The sequence below is a fragment of the Pseudonaja textilis genome, chromosome Z, assembly GCF_049901715.1.
Source record: "Pseudonaja textilis isolate UNSWEBS1 chromosome Z, rPseTex1.2, whole genome shotgun sequence".
Classification (NCBI taxonomy): Eukaryota; Metazoa; Chordata; class Lepidosauria; order Squamata; family Elapidae; genus Pseudonaja; species Pseudonaja textilis.
The window spans coordinates 125,578,998-125,596,221 of NC_142008.1; the positions used below are offsets into that span (position 1 = coordinate 125,578,998).

At 51.9% G+C, this 17,224-nt stretch overlaps 2 protein-coding genes and 1 long non-coding RNA gene across 3 annotated transcripts; 1 reads left to right on the plus strand and 2 right to left on the minus strand.

Annotated features, from left to right (window-relative positions):
- Positions 1 to 244: 244 nt before the first annotated feature.
- On the minus strand, positions 245 to 10,839 carry PHF23 (PHD finger protein 23). The gene is made up of 5 exons (XM_087916905.1): positions 10,678 to 10,839; positions 9,573 to 9,603; positions 8,975 to 9,064; positions 4,865 to 5,591; positions 245 to 1,703 (listed from the first exon to the last, which is right to left on the minus strand). The coding sequence occupies exons 1-5, from the start codon at positions 10,698 to 10,700 to the stop codon at positions 1,447 to 1,449; spliced, it is 1,128 nt and encodes a 375-aa protein (XP_087773031.1). The 5' UTR covers positions 10,701 to 10,839; the 3' UTR covers positions 245 to 1,446.
- LOC148124381 (uncharacterized) lies at positions 8,964 to 13,034 on the plus strand. Its single transcript, XR_015740203.1, has 2 exons — positions 8,964 to 9,067; positions 12,418 to 13,034. It is a non-coding gene; the product is annotated as an uncharacterized LOC148124381 (long non-coding RNA).
- On the minus strand, positions 12,608 to 15,035 carry GABARAP (GABA type A receptor-associated protein). Its single transcript, XM_026723123.2, is given in 5 exon segments — positions 12,608 to 13,264; positions 14,330 to 14,448; positions 14,652 to 14,730; positions 14,862 to 14,878; positions 14,881 to 15,035. Coding segments are annotated over 5 exon segments (354 nt in total). The 5' UTR covers positions 14,951 to 15,035; the 3' UTR covers positions 12,608 to 13,195.
- Between the last annotated feature and the right edge of the window lie 2,189 nt (positions 15,036 to 17,224).

Consider the following 17,224-nt stretch of genomic DNA (forward strand, 5'->3'; position numbering starts at 1 on the left):
AGACCACGCCCCGATGGCCGTCCAACCGCCCTCTCGCTCGTGCAGGGTCACATGGCCAAGCTAGTGGTGGGCGGGAGACGCCACCGGAAGTGAGCACCTGCATCGTCAAGCGGGCGTCACGCCTCACGAGGGCGCTTGCGCGGCCGGAAGTAAGCCTCCCGCGGAAGGGCAGTCTACCTGCTTATTCTCCCCCTCCAACCCCCAAATAAAATATAACATCAAGGAAGAGCCGAGGCCGCTGTAGAAACTTGCAAAGGGGTCTACGTCTCTTTATTTACAGTCGAAAACTCTGCCATGTACACCTCTGAAAATATTTTAACAAAAAAAGGGGGGAGGGAAGAATGGCCTGGCCCAACTTCTCCTTCCACCCCCCACAAAAAACTGGCCAGTCGCCTATCTCGCTCCTGCCCACCCTCAGAAGGTCCGGTCAACATGAGATGTAGGTGGGGGAGAGGGATCAAAGAAATCCCCCCCTCCTCCTCTCCATTGGTTTGAACCAGGGCTGGTGGTCTCCCAAGTGGAGGGGGGCCCCTTTTAAGTCCTGTGGACTTCGACTCCCAGAATTCCCCATTCCCGCTGGCCTGCTTGGCGGAGAGATTGCAGGCGGAGTTGAAATCTTAGCGAAGTCGCCTTGGGGAATTCTGGGAGTTGGAGTCCACCGGTCTCAAAAGGGGCCACTGCCCCCCTCCCTATGAAGTGGGGTGGGGGGACAGGAACAAAGTCAAGTTGCGCTCCTCTTGAGGGCGCAACCAAAGAAAGCTCGGGGTTGCCCCTTTGGCCTTCTCAGATCCCCGCCGGGGACAAAAAAACAAAATATCAACGGAGGTTTCAAACAGAGTCCGCAAGAAAAAATTATTCAGGACCGCAACCTGGGGGTGCTTTAAAACCTTCCCACCAGTGAAACCAACTGAGCCCAGGGGGTGTGTATGTGTGTGGAAAGAAACCAGGAAAAGGAAAGGAAAAACAAAAAAAAACGAAAACTCTTTTTTTGTCTTCTATTTACAAAGAAGAAGAAGGTGGTGGTGGTGGGTGGTGGTGGAGCAGGACAAGAGGAAGAAGAGAATTCAAAAGGGAACCGAAAGACTCTGTGTTAATACCTCCCCGCTATGGCCGGAGGCCCCAAGAGTGGACACAGGACCTTCCCGATCGGCTGAACGCCCGAACGAGCCCTCACCCCCGAGCAGGAGAGAGGGCTGGGGTGGGGTGGGGTTTAAGGCCAAGGAGGGGTCCGCTGCAGCCTAGCCAGGATCGACCGAGCGCCGGAGTCGTTACCGTTGCCACTTCCGCTGGCCTGCCACCACGTTTTCGGGCCCCCGGTATTCCCAACCACGGCATCCTCCCCTTTCTCTCTATGCTCCCTGTCCAGAGTCTGGTTTTTATTTTCCCCTCCCTCTACAGGGACAGAAAGCCCGAGAGCCACAGGCCACCCCCACCCCAACTCCTGTGCTAGGGTTCCCCTCCGCCTGCCCGCGACCCTGGCGGGGCCGTCGCGCTGAGTGCCATGGGGGGCTGAGGGGCCGGCGGCGCCTGCTTCCGCGAGCTTTCTTTGCATTTCTGGCAAAAGAAAATGTCAGGGACATTGGTCTTCTTGATCTTGGCGCAGGAGAGGTGGATCCAGGTGCCGCACTGGTTGCATTCGATCATGGGCCGCCCAGCGAAGGGCTTCTGGCAGTAGCAGGTGATGAGGTCCCACGAGTCGTCGCCTGGAAAAGAAGCAAAAAAAGGGGGCGTTGAGAAAGGCAGCCTCCCACCTCCACCCCCAAAAGAATTACAGAGGAAGGATTGAGTCTGTCATCTGCACCTCTATCGCTGTCTGGTTCGGTTCTGCAACCCAACGGGACAGATACGGACGCCAGAAAAAACAATGGCTACTAACCTGCCTTCCATGGAGGACCCGTATGCTGCACGAGTCCAAAAGAGGGCTGTGAAAATATCTACAGACCCTCGCATCCTGGACATAAACTGTTTCAACTCCTGCCCTTAAAAGGATGCTACAGAGCATTGCACACCAGAACAACTAGGCACAAGGTCAATTCCCCCCACCCAAAATGCTATCTCTCTGCTAAACAAATAATTCCCTCAACACTGTTCAACTATTGACTAAGTCTGCACTACAATTACTATTAATCCTCCCATCCTTCCTTTCACCCATCTTCTCCCACTTGGGACTGTATGACTGTAACTTTGTCGCTTGTGTCCTTACAATTTATATTGACTGTTTCCTGGTATGATTTGACTGCTTATTGTACCCTCTAAGACTATTATTAAGTGCTGTACCTGTGATTCGGGACTCTTGAATGTATCTTTTATGCATAGAGTATTTGCACCAAAGACAAATTCCTTGTGTGTACAATCACACTTGTCCAATAAAGAATTCTATTCTATTCTTTTTTCTATTCTAATTTCCATTCTATTCTTATTTCTCTTCTCTTCTATTACTTTCTACCCTTATTTCTATTCTATTTCATTCTTATTTTTATTCTATTCCATTCTTTCAGTCCATTATTCTCTTCCCTTCTCCTTATTTCTATTCTATTCCTATTTCTATTCTATTCTATGAAGCACTGAGACATTTCAGAAAATGTGTTATCTGCCTAGGCAGACTGCGCTCAGGGACTAGACTGCTGTTTGTATGAAAATGGTATTTCAAGGAATTGTTATTTGCTCAGAATTGGAAAAGTGACAAGACACCGATAGAGGGAAAAGTAACTGAGAAAACATTTGAATGTGCAGAATGTCAAGCCTGCAATTGACCTCTGCATAGCTATTTTATTTAGTCTTATATATTCATTTTCTTTCTCTTTGGTGGTTATGGTGGGGGAAGTTTTGGCCTTGCCACATTCCTTAGGTGGGAGGAGTGGAGATAGAGACAGTTGTTTAGGCTAGGAGGTTCTCGTTCCCGTGGGAATGAAATCTGACCCTTCTGAGACTTGGAGGTAAAGATGGATAACATCAGGCAACGTTGGTTTGCTTCTATGGGGGAATGTGACTTTTGCTTCCTAAATAAAAGAAATTTGTTTTGGAAGATGGAACGTTGCTCTTTTCTTTTCGAAATGGATGTCCTCGCTTGGAAACCTGACACAGAGGGGAATAGGTTAACCTTGGTAACTAAAGAAAAACGAGAAATGGAATATTATGTATGGTATTAGACTCATTTTTATCAATGGTTGGGAAGTAAAGCAAATTAAAACGGAGTAGATGAATATATAGAGAAATAAGTTAAGATTGTTTTTTAAAAAATAGATATATTAAATAAGTTATATAAGAAAATGGATTGCTATATTGGTAAGAAAAGAATTATAATGGTTAACACAAGACATAGGCACCCAGTCCACACATGGTTTGAAATGAAAGATGGAATTATTGTAAATATAAAATAAAATAAAAATTCATTTAAGAAATGGTGAAGGGGTTGGTGAATGGTGAAGAAGACCTCAGATAACAGATAATCAGAGTCACGTGATCAAAATTGAGAGGCTTGGCAACTGGCATGTACTTATGGCTGTTGCAGTAATGATTTCCCTTTTGCGACCTTCTGACAAGCAAAGTCAGATTCACTTAAAAACAGTGTCGGTGATTTAACAACTGTGGCCATTCGCTGAACGACCGTGGCAAGGTAGGTCGTAAAACAGGGCAAAATTCCCCTAATGATTAGACTTGCATAAGGATGAGGACGGCCTGCAGTCCTGAAAATTCAACAGGTCGACTTAATGGCTTTTGGTCCTTAAGTTTTAAGAGTCTCTCCAAGTTTCAAAACAGATACGTGGAAGCTGTTTCAAGAAAAAGAAACTGGACAGCCATTTGTCAGAAATATGGTGTAGGGTCTCTGCTTGGGTAGGGGGGGGGTTGGACTAGATGACCTCCAAGGTTCCTTCCAACTCTGTTAATCTATTAATGATGGATCTTATTGCTGAGGTTGTGGGAGCTTCATCCCTGGAGGCTTTCAAGAAGAGACTGGACTGCCCATCTGACAGAAATGGTGTAGTAGGGTCTCCTGCTTGCGGGCTGTGTGTGTGTGTGTGTGTGTGTGTGTGTGTGTGTGTGTGTGTTATCCTGCCTTTATTCCTTTATGTGAATGATTTAAGTCGCAAATATATTTAAGCCTTCTTCCTCCCTCCTATTTTCTCCACCACAACAACCCTGTAAGGTGGGTTAGTCGGAGAGAGGGAGAAGGATTGGCTTTCGTGACCAAAGCGGGACTAGAACTCCCCGTCTCCTGGTGATTGGGCTAAAGTTACCCAGCTGGTTTTCATGCCTAAGGTGGGACTAGAACTCCCCATCTCCTAGTGACTGAGCCAGTCGTTCAGTTGGTTTTCATACCTTAGGCAGGACTAGAACTCACCGTCTCCTGGTGATTGGCCCAAAGTCACCAAGTTGGCTTTCATACCTAAAGCAGGACTAGAACTCCCAATCTCTTGGTGATCGGCTAAAAGTCCCCCAGCTGGCTTTCACGCCTACGGTGGGACTAGAACTCACCATCTCCAGGTGATTGGCCCAAAGTCACCAAGTTGGCTGCCATACCTAAAGCAGGACTAGAACTCCCCATCTCCTGGTGACTGGGCCAAAGTCACTCACCTTGCTTTCGTGCGTTAAAAGCGGGATTAGAAATCAACTGTCATTAACTGCTCATTGGCCCAAAAGTCACCCAGCTAGCTTTCATTGCTAAGGCAGGACTAGAACTCCCGCTCTCCCAGTTTCTAACCCGGTCTCTAAAAAAAGAACTAAACTCAAAAATGATCGTTCCGCCAACGTAAGAAAGAGGACGACACGGAAAGGAGAATCCCTGACAGGCGAATCCGAACCCTCCCGAGAGGCAGTGTGTGTGTCTGTGTGTGTCTCTGTATGTGTGTGTGTGTGATCTCACCTGATTCCACCATGATGTCCTCATCCATGACCCTCATCTCGCCTTCGCTGGAGCTTCCTTCCCCATCCTGGCTGGTCTCCGGGCTGATACCCTCCTTCCCTTCCGTGTCCTCCAGCTTAATGGGGAAATCGGTTGCCAGCAGCTCCGGCGGCGCCTGGGCCGAGACCAGTGCCGTGGCCGCCCCCCCCTCCTCCTCCTCCCCACCCGGCCGCAGAGGAACCGCTCCGTCCTCCTCCTCTTCCTCTTCCTCCTCGTCTTCTTCCTCCTCCTCCTCCTCCGAGTCTGTCTCGCTCACGGAGGTTTTGTATTTCGGCTTCTCGCTGCGCTCCGGCCGTTTCAACTTCCGCTTCTTGCTCTTTTTGATGCGTGAGCGCTTCTCGCCCAGCGCCTCGCTCCGGTTGCGCATGGCAGCCCCAGCTTCCAAGGCAGCCTTCCGGTTCCGCTTGTCCTTCTTCCGATCGGCGGGGACTTTGGGCCCGGCGAGCGGAGGCGGCTGCTTCCCCACCGGGTCCAGGTCGAAAAGGGAGTCCTTCAACTTCATCTTCTCCAGCAAGGAGCTGTCGGATTTCAAGCGCCGGAAGGCGGCTTTCTTCTTCGACGACTTGGCCTTCTTGACGAAGGTCTCGATGGTGTGCAGGTCCGACTGCGTGGATTCCCAGCCATCGCTATCCACTACGCTCTCCGGACGCAGCGGCGAGTTGGAGCTGGACGGTGTCCAGTCATTCTCCTGCCGGGAAGACAAAAGGCAAGATTAGCCCTTATCCCACCTCGGATTAACGCACGAGTCCAGATTCTGGGAAAGAGAAGGTCTTGTCCCAACACAAATAGGAGCAGGTTTTGATGGCAGGACAGGCAGTCATGTGATGACCCAGAGGGGCGTGGCACAAAGGCAATCCAGTCACATAATCAGTAGGAGTCTCTTCCAACTTTGCCTCCAATGTCCAGATTACCTTTTGGCTGGAGAAAAACTCCCCCAGGAACAGCCTTTTGACTGCAGAAAATTCAGTCCAAAACATGGTCAACACAAACTGTAACTTAAAGTCCAAACAAACCAAATTGAAGTAATTAGTTTGACAGGGCAGAAGGACATTCAGTCTTGAAAGCACAGTTGGGAAGACGCCAGGAACACAGATAAGCCACCACGAGACAAGATAAAGTCACATTTGCTTGCTGTGCACAGCTTCCCTCTTTTATACATGGTGTTTCCCAGCTGTAGGTAATGAAGGGAATCAGGGCCCTTCCCTCCCCCGTAAGACACCCAACCCACGCTGCTCCCTTCTCCGTTCCTTCCTGCATGCCTTAGGATGAAGAGAGGGTGGGCCTGGGTCTTCCTCTGAGCCCCCTTTCCCTTGTTCTACCTCTCCACTGCTCTGCCCAGCCAAACTGTGCCCTTCCCCAGTTTCCTCCGACGGAGCCCCCACCCCATCAGCTGCTTCCCAGTCTGATTCTGACAAGGGCATGACACCTCGACTTACAACAGTTCCTTTAGCGACTGAAGGTACAACACGCTGAAAAAAAGGGACTTAGGACCAGTTTTCACACACTTACGACCGATACAGTATCCCCATCGTCACAGGTTCAAAATTTAAGCATTTGGCAACCGACTCCTATTTATGACGGTTGCAACATCCCAGGGACACGTGATCCCCTTTTGCGTCTCTTTACAGCCACGCCGCTAACTTAACAATTGCTGCAACTTGGTTGTAAAATGGGGTCAACGCTCCCTGAACAACTGCAGAAATCTTGAGCTCAATTTGGGGTCCTAAGTTGAGGACAACGGGGAGAAAAAGCAGATTTTCCCCCCTCCCAATGAACAAACGCTGCGCTTAATCAGATAAATGGCCTAGATATTAAGACATAAAACCGGAGTGGTACAGTGGCCTAGAGGTGGAGCTCTCACCTCACAATCAGGAGGCTGCGAGTTCGATCCCAGGTAGAGGCTGATATTTCTCTCTCTGGGCACGATGAGGATATATCTGCCAAATATAACTCCACCCTGGTGATAGGAAGGGCATCCAGCCAGTAAACACTATGCTAGCTCCATTCAGTTGCCCAGATTCCGACCCACAAGGGATTATGGGGTTGTTAAGATATTAATACATAGGATCTCGAGAAGCAACGTTATTTCAAAACTCAACCTGCAACCCACATATATCAGTTCCTCCCCATTTGCAAAATACACCATATACATGCCATTAATATTACATGCTCCTTTTAGCCATGCGCCCTATGCCTTACGATTTATAGATAAAGCACATCAGATAAATTAGTAAAGTACAATAGAACATTTGTAAAAAACATTTAAACAAAAAAATACAGCCCCTTCAGGCATTGATTTTATTTTGAGCTGTTTCCCCCCCCCCCCAATTTACATTCTATGAGTGCGTACAATGGTTTGGCCCCCCCCCTCGACAACTCTTCCACTTTCCCCCGTGGCCCCTTCCAGTGTAATGTCTCTGGGAAACCCCCCAAAATTCTGTTGGGCTTCCCTTTCGTTTCTCTTGCATCGCGACTGTTGTCGCCCTGCAATTCCACCAGTTATTTCATTTCGCCAAGGTGAACTGCAATTAGGACTTCTAAAAACGGGACGCAGAAGCGGCAAGCTTTGTAAAGGAAAAATCTCCTACGTTATTCATCGGGACTAATTTTTGCTTCCCTTTTAAAATCCTCGTATGGTTTCATAGCCGGGTCCAGTAGTGAGTTGTAATAAAGCAGTGGCCCCTTTAATACCTGTGGACTTCAACTCCCAGAATTCCCCAGCCAGCTTAGCTAGACTTCAACTCTCTCTGCCTGCTTCCTCTCCTTGTCATCCCTTCCTCTGCAATCTCTCCGCTCTAGGAAGGAGGAGGAGGGAAAAAAAGAACAACAGGGATGGTTGAATGGGGGGATTCTGGGAGTTGAAGTCCACCAGGCTTAAAGGGGCCAAGGTTAGAGACTCCTGATTTAAGACTTGTGGACTCCAGCTCCCAGAATTCCCCAGCCAGCTTAGCTAGACTTCAATTCTCTATGCCTGCTTACTCTCTTGTCATCCCTTCCTCTTCAATCTCTCCACTCTAGGAAGGAGGAGGGAAAAAAGAACAGGGATGGTTGATTGGGGAATTCTGGGAGTTGAAGTCCACCCGTCTTAAAGGGGTCACGTTTGGAAACACCTGGAATAAACTTTCCTCCTCAATTTCCAGTAAATTTTGATAACATCTGGATAACCGTGATTTTGAAGCCAGCAGCCCACAAACCACGGCTTAACAAAAAAATAAAATTCCCAATGTATCTAAAGTTTATTGGCAGCCCCTGTGAGCATTTAACTGTCTAATATTTAACTGGGATTAAAACAACCAGTAGAGGTAACCAAGGATTTGCAACCTGCTTCACGAAAGACGCAGAAGGTTTAAGCTATGTTCTGGGAAACAAGCCGGCTTAGCAACATCTAAGGTTGTTGTTGTGGGGGGGGCAGGGGGCAAGCAAACGGCCAATAATCCCAATACAGCTTCCACACCAGTTGTAATGCCCAGCTCAGCTGCAGGGGGGCAAGAACTACCCTTCCCAAGATGCACCACTCTCCCAGAGGGTTGGTGGCCAAGAACTACCCTTCCCAAGATGCAACTGGGCGCTTTCAAAGCCCTGCCCAAGCCTACCCAGGCTGGCTTTTGGGCAAAGGGTGGTGGAGGCGGCGGCGGCGGCAGAGACTGCCTACATCTCCCAGCATGCACCGCCTGGCCGCGTCGGCCTTGAAATGGCTTCCGAGGAGGCTGGGAGTTGCAGTTCCTGCTGGGGAAGCCTTCCCAAAAAGCAGCATGGGAAAGGAGGAGAGAAGGGAGAGAGCCCTTCCCTGGGGCAGAGGGGCTTCCAATGCAAAAACGGGGCGGCTCAGGAGCACCCCAAGAAGACCCCCCACCCTCCTCCTTCCCGTGCCTTGGTGTGGGGGGGGGGGGAGGGATGATATCTATTTAACCCAGCTAGGAAGCATTGCTTGCTCGCTTGCTCTGCCATGCATGCAGACTTCCAATCGCATGCACATGTGATTTAGAGGAAGGGGCGATTTCTTTCCAAACCCCCTCCTCCCTCCCCAAAATAAGAAACTACACTCCCCCCCGCCCCCCCCCAATCGCTCACCTCTTTGGAGGGGATGTACCCGGCATAACTCAGGACGAAGCTGCAAAATTTGTTGAAGTCTTCGATGGTGCGCTGCCGCTTTTCCGGAGGCTGGTAAGGAAAAGGAATTTTTTTGTGGGGGGGAAGGGAGGGGTTTCCAAGGAAAGGACGTTAAACGAGGACTTGCTTGCAAAAGGACCCCTCCTCCATTCCTCCCTCTCCTGCCTGCTTTGGTCTGTTTCAAAGAGGTGGGAGTCTCCAAAGTAGGGAGCGAGGGGGGCATGCATGCACGGCTTGGAAAGCCCCTTTTTTTTCTTTCTCCATGTGCTCCTTCCATCCACCCCCCCACACAAAAAAATAGGCGGGTAGGGTGGCTAGAGAGAGAGAGAGAGGGGGGTGTTGCTTCCATCCGGAGCACATGCTGCGATGTTGAAAGTTGGAAGGTGGTGGGGGGGAGAGAAGGGAGGGAGGAAAAGGCCCCCCTTCCAACAACACCCTGAGAGCAAGAGGAGCCCCCTCCCTCCCCTCCACCCCAGGAAGGGAGCCCCCTCCCCACCCAAAAACTTTCTTTCCCCCTTCTTCCCGCCCCCCTCCCTCCACACGTTTCTCTCCTCTTTACCTGCGTCTCGGCTTTGGGGCTCGAAGGGGATCTGGAGGGGGAAAAAAACGGAGAGGGGTGAGACGGAACAAAAAAAGAGGAGGGGGTTATATTGAGAAGGGGGTGAGGTTGGAAGGAGAAGCCTCTTCTCGACTGCCCCCTCCCATTGCAGCCCACCCCGAGGACGGACGGAACGGGGGGAAGAGAAAGAAAGCGCCGCACAAAGCGGAGGGAGAAGAAGAGACCCCCTCCAAAAACCACATGCACTCCAAGGAGAAGCCCCCCCCCTCCGACCACCCACCTACTCCTAGCATTGCGGGGAGGGGCTCCTGACTCCTCGTTTCCCCCCCCACCCACCCCTTTCCTCAGCCTTTCGCCCGTCCGGGGGAGGGGGCTGGCAGGAGACCCACCCCACCCCCAAAGCCCTCCACACAGGTTTAAAGAGGGGAGGGGGCTCAGAAAGCGCCCCCCAACCCGGCGAGAAGCGGCTTCTCCTCCCCCCACAACTTCCCCTCCATTCCACCCGCGTGGGGAAGGGAAGGCTGGTGGGAGACCCCTCCTCAGCCCCCCCAAAGATTTAAAGAGGGAGGGGGCTTTCCTTAGAGCGGTCCAGAAAGCTCCCCCAACCCGGTGAGAAGCGGCTTCTCCCCCTCCGCAACTTTCCCCTCCCCTTCCACCGGCGTGTGTGTGAGGGGGAGGCTGGAAGGAGACCCCCAAGCCCCCTATAGGTTTAAAGAGGGGAGGGGCTTTCCTTAAGGCGCTGTAGAAAGCGCCCCCAACCCGGTGAGAAGCGGCTTCTCCCCCTCCGCAACTTTCCCCTCCCCTTCCACCGGCGCGTGTGTGAGGGGAGGCTGGAAGAGACCCCCAAACCCCCCATAGGTTTAAGAGGGGAGGGGCTTTCCTTAGGGCGCTCCAGAAAGCGCCCCCAACCCCCAACCCGGGGGAGCAGCAGCTTCTCCGACCTCTCCCCGCTCCCCAACTTTCCCCCGACTCGGCTTCCTCCTCAGCCGCCCCCGTCCCTCTGGGGACCCCGTACCAGATTGGGGGGTCTTCCCCGCGCCCCGAAGCAGCCCCCCACCCCGTTCGTTTCCAGACCCACCCGCAAACTGGCTGGCTTTTCCCCTACCTTCCGGGGCTCGGCTCCGCCATGGCCGGCCCCGGGGACTCGCCCAGCCGCCGCCGCCGCCGCCGCTGCTCCCGCCGCCTCGCCCGGTGCTGCTGCTGCTGCTGCTTCTGCTGCTGCTGGTGGTGGTGCTGCTGCCGCCGCCGCCGCCGCCCTCCTCCTCCTCCTCCTCCCTCCCTCCCTCCCGCAAACTCGTAGCGGTCGCCCCTCCCCTCCGCTTATGCCTCGCCGCGGTGCACCTCGGGAGGTGGAGTCTCGCCAGTCGCAACGGGGGTCCCGCCGGCACTACAGGTCCCGGCGGGCCACGCGCGCCGCGCTTGCGCGGTTTCGTTAAAAAGAAAAAAATAACAAACCCGACCATTCTCCTCCCTCCTCCCCCCTCCTCCTCCCGCGAGGCAGGACAGGGTAATGTGGTCTCGGCCTTTTCGGCCCGTGGGGAAGGCGCGGGCGTGGGGGTGGGAAGCGGGGTGGGGGGGAAAGGCGCGCGGGTGAGAGTGGATCGCGGGGTCTGTAGTCCCCAAGGCGAGGAGCCAGGCGAGACAGGGGAGAAACCCTCCCCCGCGGCTTTTTGACAGATAACAGTTCATCAGAGTTGGAAGGGACCCTGGAGGTCATCTAGCCCAACCGCCCCTGCCAAAGCAGGAGGCCTACACCCTTTCTGACAGATGGCAGGCTGGCCTCTTTTTGAAAAGCTTCTTAGGGATGAAGCTCCCACAATTTCTGAATAACAGAATAATAAACAGTGGTGTTGGAAGGGTCCTTGGAGGTCATCCAGCCCAACCCACCTGGCCCAAAGCAGGAGACCCTACACCATTTCTGACAGATGGGAGTTCAATCTCTTCTTGAAAGTCTCAAATGATGGTTTGTTAGAGAGAATGGTCACAAGAGCCAGACTAGGATGGTACAAAAGATCAGAAGGGGGGTGGGAGCGGATCAAACTTGCTAAGAGAGGCAATTTCGGGTTCCTTGTCCCGGGGAGCGGGGGGAGGGTCTCAGACTTGGCACCTTCCAAGACTTGTGGGACTGCCAACTCCTAGAATTCCCCATTAAAACCTGCCTGTTCCCCCCCAACCCCATCATAGCTTCCTAGAGTACTGAGATCACAAGAGAGTAAGCAGGCCAGGGAGAGTTGGAAGGCCACAAGTTGCCTCTTTGAGCGGCCCAATGCAAGTCCTGGGAGTGGGGGTACCCTTCACCTGCCAATCAAACCCATGTAGCCTTGAGGCACTGGCTTAAAAGCCCCCACCTGCCAAGGTGACTCTCCTCTGCTAATTGGCTTTCTCCATCTGCTAGAGATCACAGCTTGGGAGGACACCTGTTTGCATTGAACTCCCACTTCTCCCTTTTACTAAAAGCCGCCGCTCTTCTGGAAGGTTCTTCAGGCTTGACTCAGCACCATCAAATCCCCTTCTAGGGCTGGAACAGAATGTGGGGTGGGGAATTCCGACCATGGGTTGCCCTCTCCCCTCCTTGGAAGAGCTTTATCGCCCCAGCTGCCTTAAGAAAGTTCAAGACGTTCTCAAAGATTTATCTTATCCCGGGCACCTTTGTTTTGAGCTATTGCTATCTGGCAGATGGTGCAGGAGAATGAAAACAAGGACAAATGGGCTGAAAAACAGCTTCTATCCAAGGGCAGGAGCTCTCTTCTGAACTCTGCAGTGTTGGTGAAGGATGTGTGGTTGTCATTATTTTCATGGTCATGGTCATGATAAGCCCTGAAGATGGTGTTTGATTTCGTTGTAGGAGTTGCAAGGACAAGAAAGTAATCTTATTCCAATGTGTTGAGAAAACGCTGGACCGGACATTCTTTCCCATCCCTTTCCCCCTTCCTTATTCAACTCAGCTGTCCCAGATTTTTTTGCAATGTCGGTCGCCATATTTTAAAAAAAACCAAACACATCGACAATAAAATAATTCTCCAGAGTCTGACACGTTCTCTTTTATATAACTTTTTTTTTGGTTTTGTTTTAATTTGCGTTTGTTTCCCATCCCCGAAAACACTGGTTTACAGAAGTCTTGCCAGGCGAACACGCCTCCCGGACAAAAAAAGCAAAACTTGGGGTGCGTGGTGAAGGAAAAAAATAAAAGAAAAGAAAACCGAAAACAGAGAGAGGGGGGTTTGTTTCCCTTGTTGCTTTTGGAGAGAAATTCCAGATGACCTTTTTCAACAGAGGAAAAAAAGAAAGAAAGAAAAGGAGAGAAAAGAAAGCAATCAAGCACATAGGGGACGATGCAAGGGAGGAGGTATTTTAATTTTAGCCACAACCAACCTCAAAAAGAAAACCGAAAGGAGGGAAGGAGTTAAAAGAGGAAGAGAGTTAAAGATTCACAGCCAGAAATTAAAGGGTGGGGAGTGGGGGGGGGGAAAGAGAGAAAGAACCCCCCCCCCATTTTCCTGAAGCAAAAAAAAAGAAAAAGAAAAACACAACCTTTTTAAACAAAATTAACAAGTAACAACAGAAAGTGCAGGTCCCTTGGTGAAGACGCGTGCCCTCGGCGGCAGCCAGTGGACTTCAGGGTCTTACATGGTGCCATAAACGCTCTCGTCGCTGTAGGCGATATAAAGGAAGAAATCCTCCTCGTGGTGTTCCTGAAATGGGGAGGGGAGATGCTGTTAGATCAAAGCATCAAGCCACCCAACTAACCATAATAAGATTTGTAAAATTTACACACGGCCTTATCTTGAGGAAGTCAAAGGCACTCCCTCCACCCCCAAATAAATCACCTGTGTGACTAGCAGGGTTGAGAGGTGGTCTGAAGCCCCTTCCCCAGAAACCCAACCCGCTCAACAAATACACCTGCTGACCTACTCTCTCAGTCCCAAAGACTACAGCTCCCATCAACCTTTTTCCCACCCAGAGTTGGGTTTTACTTTATTGGGAAACTGACGCAACCTAGTCAAAAATAGCAGGAAACCGTAAACTATCACAATAAGGGTTACTATTTACCCCTTTTATAGGTTTTTGCTGCTTTCTTTTTATTTGGCTGCACGCTTGTGTTATTATTCCTAATGTTAAATAGTAATTAGTTTTGGAAGTGCAACGAGTTTTCCTTTTTACTTGTAGTATTATTCTGCCATTTTGAAAGTGCTTGGTCGATACCTGGGATGCTGGCAGCAACCCTTATCAATTACTTTGTGATACATTTTTAAATGTTGACTGAGTTTCATGTTTAATAATGAATAAAAGAGATAATAAGCAGTTTTGGAAGTATGCCGAGTTTTCCTTGTTATACAATTCTGCTGTTTGGAAAGGACACTGGCTTGTGTACAGGTGACAAACTCCTTGCATATCTCCCAGGCCAAATAAATAAAGTATAAATCAGAATAGATTTTTAGCAGGAAGATTGAGGGTGGATGGGAACTCAACCTGGCTAAGAGGTTGGGGTTTCTCTCAAGCCTTCATTTTCTCCATGTTTTTTTTCCCTTTTATCTTTTGCCAATGTGTTGTTTACTGAGGTTGACCAACTATTTGAGGCTAAATCTTCCCTCCTTTTCCTCCTCTCTCCTTCTCCTGTCCTCTTTCTCCTTTTTCTCCTCTCTCCATCTCCTCTTTCTCTCCCTTTCCTCCTCTTTCTCTGTCTACCTCTCCTTTCTCCTCCTCTCTCTTTCTCTAGAAAAGGCGGTTGGTGAAAGTGGGGGGGAGAGAAGACTCACTTGGTAGAGCTGCCCCATGGTGGCACTGGTGGGGGGGATGACGTTGTTGACGAAGAAGAAAAGGGCGTCCTCGGCCCGCAGGTGGATTCTTTTCCGGATGAGGAAGTAAAACTGGCCCACTGGGGGAAAGGGCACCAAGAGGAGAGCCAAGTCACACAGGAGGGAGCGCCACAAAACGGAGTGGGGGGAGAGGGACCCTTAAAAGGGGGGGAAGGTCTCCCATGGCCTGGGGGCAAATCCCCTTGAACAAGCTCGCCCCCCCTCCCCCCCCAATGAGCCTCTCCTCCCCCCCCCCCATCCACCTGTCCGGGTCTCCTCTCACCTGTGAGGTCGGAGGGCACCAGGTACTTCTTCTTATCCAGGTCCCCTATTCGGGCCTTGGGGGCTTTTTCCACGATGACCTGACGTGGGGGGGGGGAAAAAAGGCGGGAGAGTGAGGAAAGGGGAAGGAAGCCCTGTCCGGGAAAGTCCGGACACCCTCAAAAGAGACTTCCGGGGAGCGGGGGGAGTGCGCGTCTCCCTAGAGACTCACCGGGACCCTGTCCGGTACTTCTTCCGGATCTTCTCCCCCTCGGAGCGGCGCTTCTCGAACGGGTGCTCTTCCTTGTAGACGAACTTCATGGCGACGGCACCGAAAAACGGAGGAAGCGACGCGGAGGACCGACAAAAAAGGCCTCTGCACCCAATCAACGCGCATGCGCGGGAGACCGACGCGGCGCAGCGATCCGAGGGGCGGGGGAGCGGGGGAAGGAGTCCCGGCGAGGCGCGGCCACGCCCACCGAACGGCTCTCGAGCCTCCAACGGGCGCCGCCGGCTCTGTTTTGTTGGTTCGGATGGCGCGAGGATCCTGGAAGCGCTTCGGGAATCGACGATGGCCCGGATTCCCGGGAGGGAAAGCCGTGTTTTTTCCCCGAACGCTTGGCTCAGGCCCCGCCCCTCCCCTCGGGCGCGTGACGTCAGCGGGCGCTGCGTATCTCTGCGTGCCCGCGTGATACACCAAAAACAAAGTAGTCCGCCGAGCCGCCGCCGCGGCAAAAAGGGCTCCAACGGGACGCCAAACGGCGGGACTCGAAGGGAAAAAAGAGGCCGGGGGGTATGGATGGAGCGGCCCGCTCCCAAAGCGCCCCTTCCCTTTGGAAAGGCGGCTTCCGCTCAAACGTCGCGGAAGGACACGGCAAAGGAAGGGAGAGGGATGTGCAACGTCCCGTCATGTGACTGACGTCAGAGGAGAGGAATGGTCACGTGGCGCTGGCCGTCTCGCCCACGGCAGGCGCGGGCATCACGTGACGAGGCCGCCCCCGCTGGGAGCCTGGGGATGATTACAACGCCCCTCATTGCTTCCTGCGCTCGGTTGGGATGGGCGTTGTAGTCCCCAGCGGGGCTTAAAGGCGCTCGCAGCGCTGCCGGGCCGAGGGGAAAGGACGCCCGCCCCCCACCCTTTTGTTTCGCAACGTGCGTAAACCGCAATCGGGGGGGGGGGTCACACAAAACTAACCACGGATTGTAGTTTATCAACATCCAAGGATTTGCGGGGACCAACACAGCGGCACCGGGTGCAATACAACACATAGAATGTGTTGGAAGGGGCCCTGGAGGTCATCTAGCCCAGCCCCCTGCTCAGAAAAACAACGGGTTGGAAGGGGTCTCAGAGGTCATCTACCCCAACCCTCTACTCAGAATAACAGGAGTTGAAAGAAATCTTGGAGGTCATCTAGTCCAACCCTCTGCTCATAAGAACAAGAGTTGGAAGGGACCTTGGAGGTCATCTAGTCCAACCCTCTGCTCATAAGAACAAGAATTGGAAGGGGCCTTGGAGGTCATCTAGTCCAACCCTCTGCTCATAAGAACAAGAATTGGAAGGGGTCTTGTAGGTCATCTAGCCCAACCCCCTGCTCAAAAACAACGGGTTAGAAGGGGTCTCAGAGGTCATCTTGTCCAACCCCCTACTGAGAACAGGAGTTGGAAGGGGCCTTGGAGGTCATCTACCCCAACCCCCTACTCAGAATAACAGTTGAAAGAAATCTTGGTGGTCATCTAGTCCAACCCTCTGCTCATAACAAGAGTTGGAAGGGGCCTTGGAGGTCGTCTAGTCCAACCCTCTGCTCATAAGAACAAGAGTTGGAAGGGGCCTTGTAGGTCATCTTGTCCAACCCTCTGCTCACAAGAACAAGAATTGGAAGGCGCCTTGTAGGTCATCTGCTCATAAGAACAGGAGTTGGAAGGGACCGTTTAGGTCATCTAGTCCAACCCTCTGCTCATAAGAACAAGAGTTGGAAGGGGCCTTGTAGGTCATCTAGTCCAACCCTCTGCTCACAAGAACAAGAATTGGAAGGCGCCTTGTAGGTCATCTGCTCATAAGAACAGGAGTTGGAAGGGACCGTTTGGGTCATCTAGTCCAACCCTCTGCTCATAAGAACAAGAGTTGGAAGGGACCTTGTAGGTCAACTAGTTGAACCCTCTGCTCATAAGAACAGTTGGAAGGGACCGTTTAGGTCATCTAGTCCAACCCTCTGCTCATAAGAACAAGAGTTGGAAGGGGCCTTGTAGGTCATCTAGTCCAACCCTCTGCTCACAAGAACAAGAATTGGAAGGTGCCTTGTAGGTCATATAGTCCAACCCTCTGCTCATAAGGAGTTGGAAGGAGCCTTGGAGGTCATCTAGCCCAACCCCCACCCCCAAAGCAGGAGTCTCTCTATTCCAAACAATAGCCTCTGCCTAGGATCGAACTCCCAAGCCCCCCCGATTGTGAGGGGAGACCTCCACCTCTGGGCCAGCCCAGTTTGACACCCAACCTTCCCCTTTTTTGCAGACACAAGCACACAACCTTGGGGAGGAAACACAGCTGGTCCCGACTTACGACTCCAATGGAACCCTCGGCATTTCTTGTTGCTAAGC

Bases quoted from the DNA above. Each gene is read 5' to 3' on its own strand.
- PHF23 (XM_087916905.1), bottom strand. From the start codon at position 10,700: ATGGCGGAGCCGAGCCCCGGAAG. The intron at 9,604-10,677 runs GTAGGGGAAAAG...TTCCCCCTCCAG, and splicing joins GCGGAGCCGAGCCCCGGAAG to ATCCCCTTCGAGCCCCAAAG. The intron at 5,592-8,974 runs GTGAGCGATTGG...TCTTCCCGGCAG, and splicing joins GGTACATCCCCTCCAAAGAG to GAGAATGACTGGACACCGTC.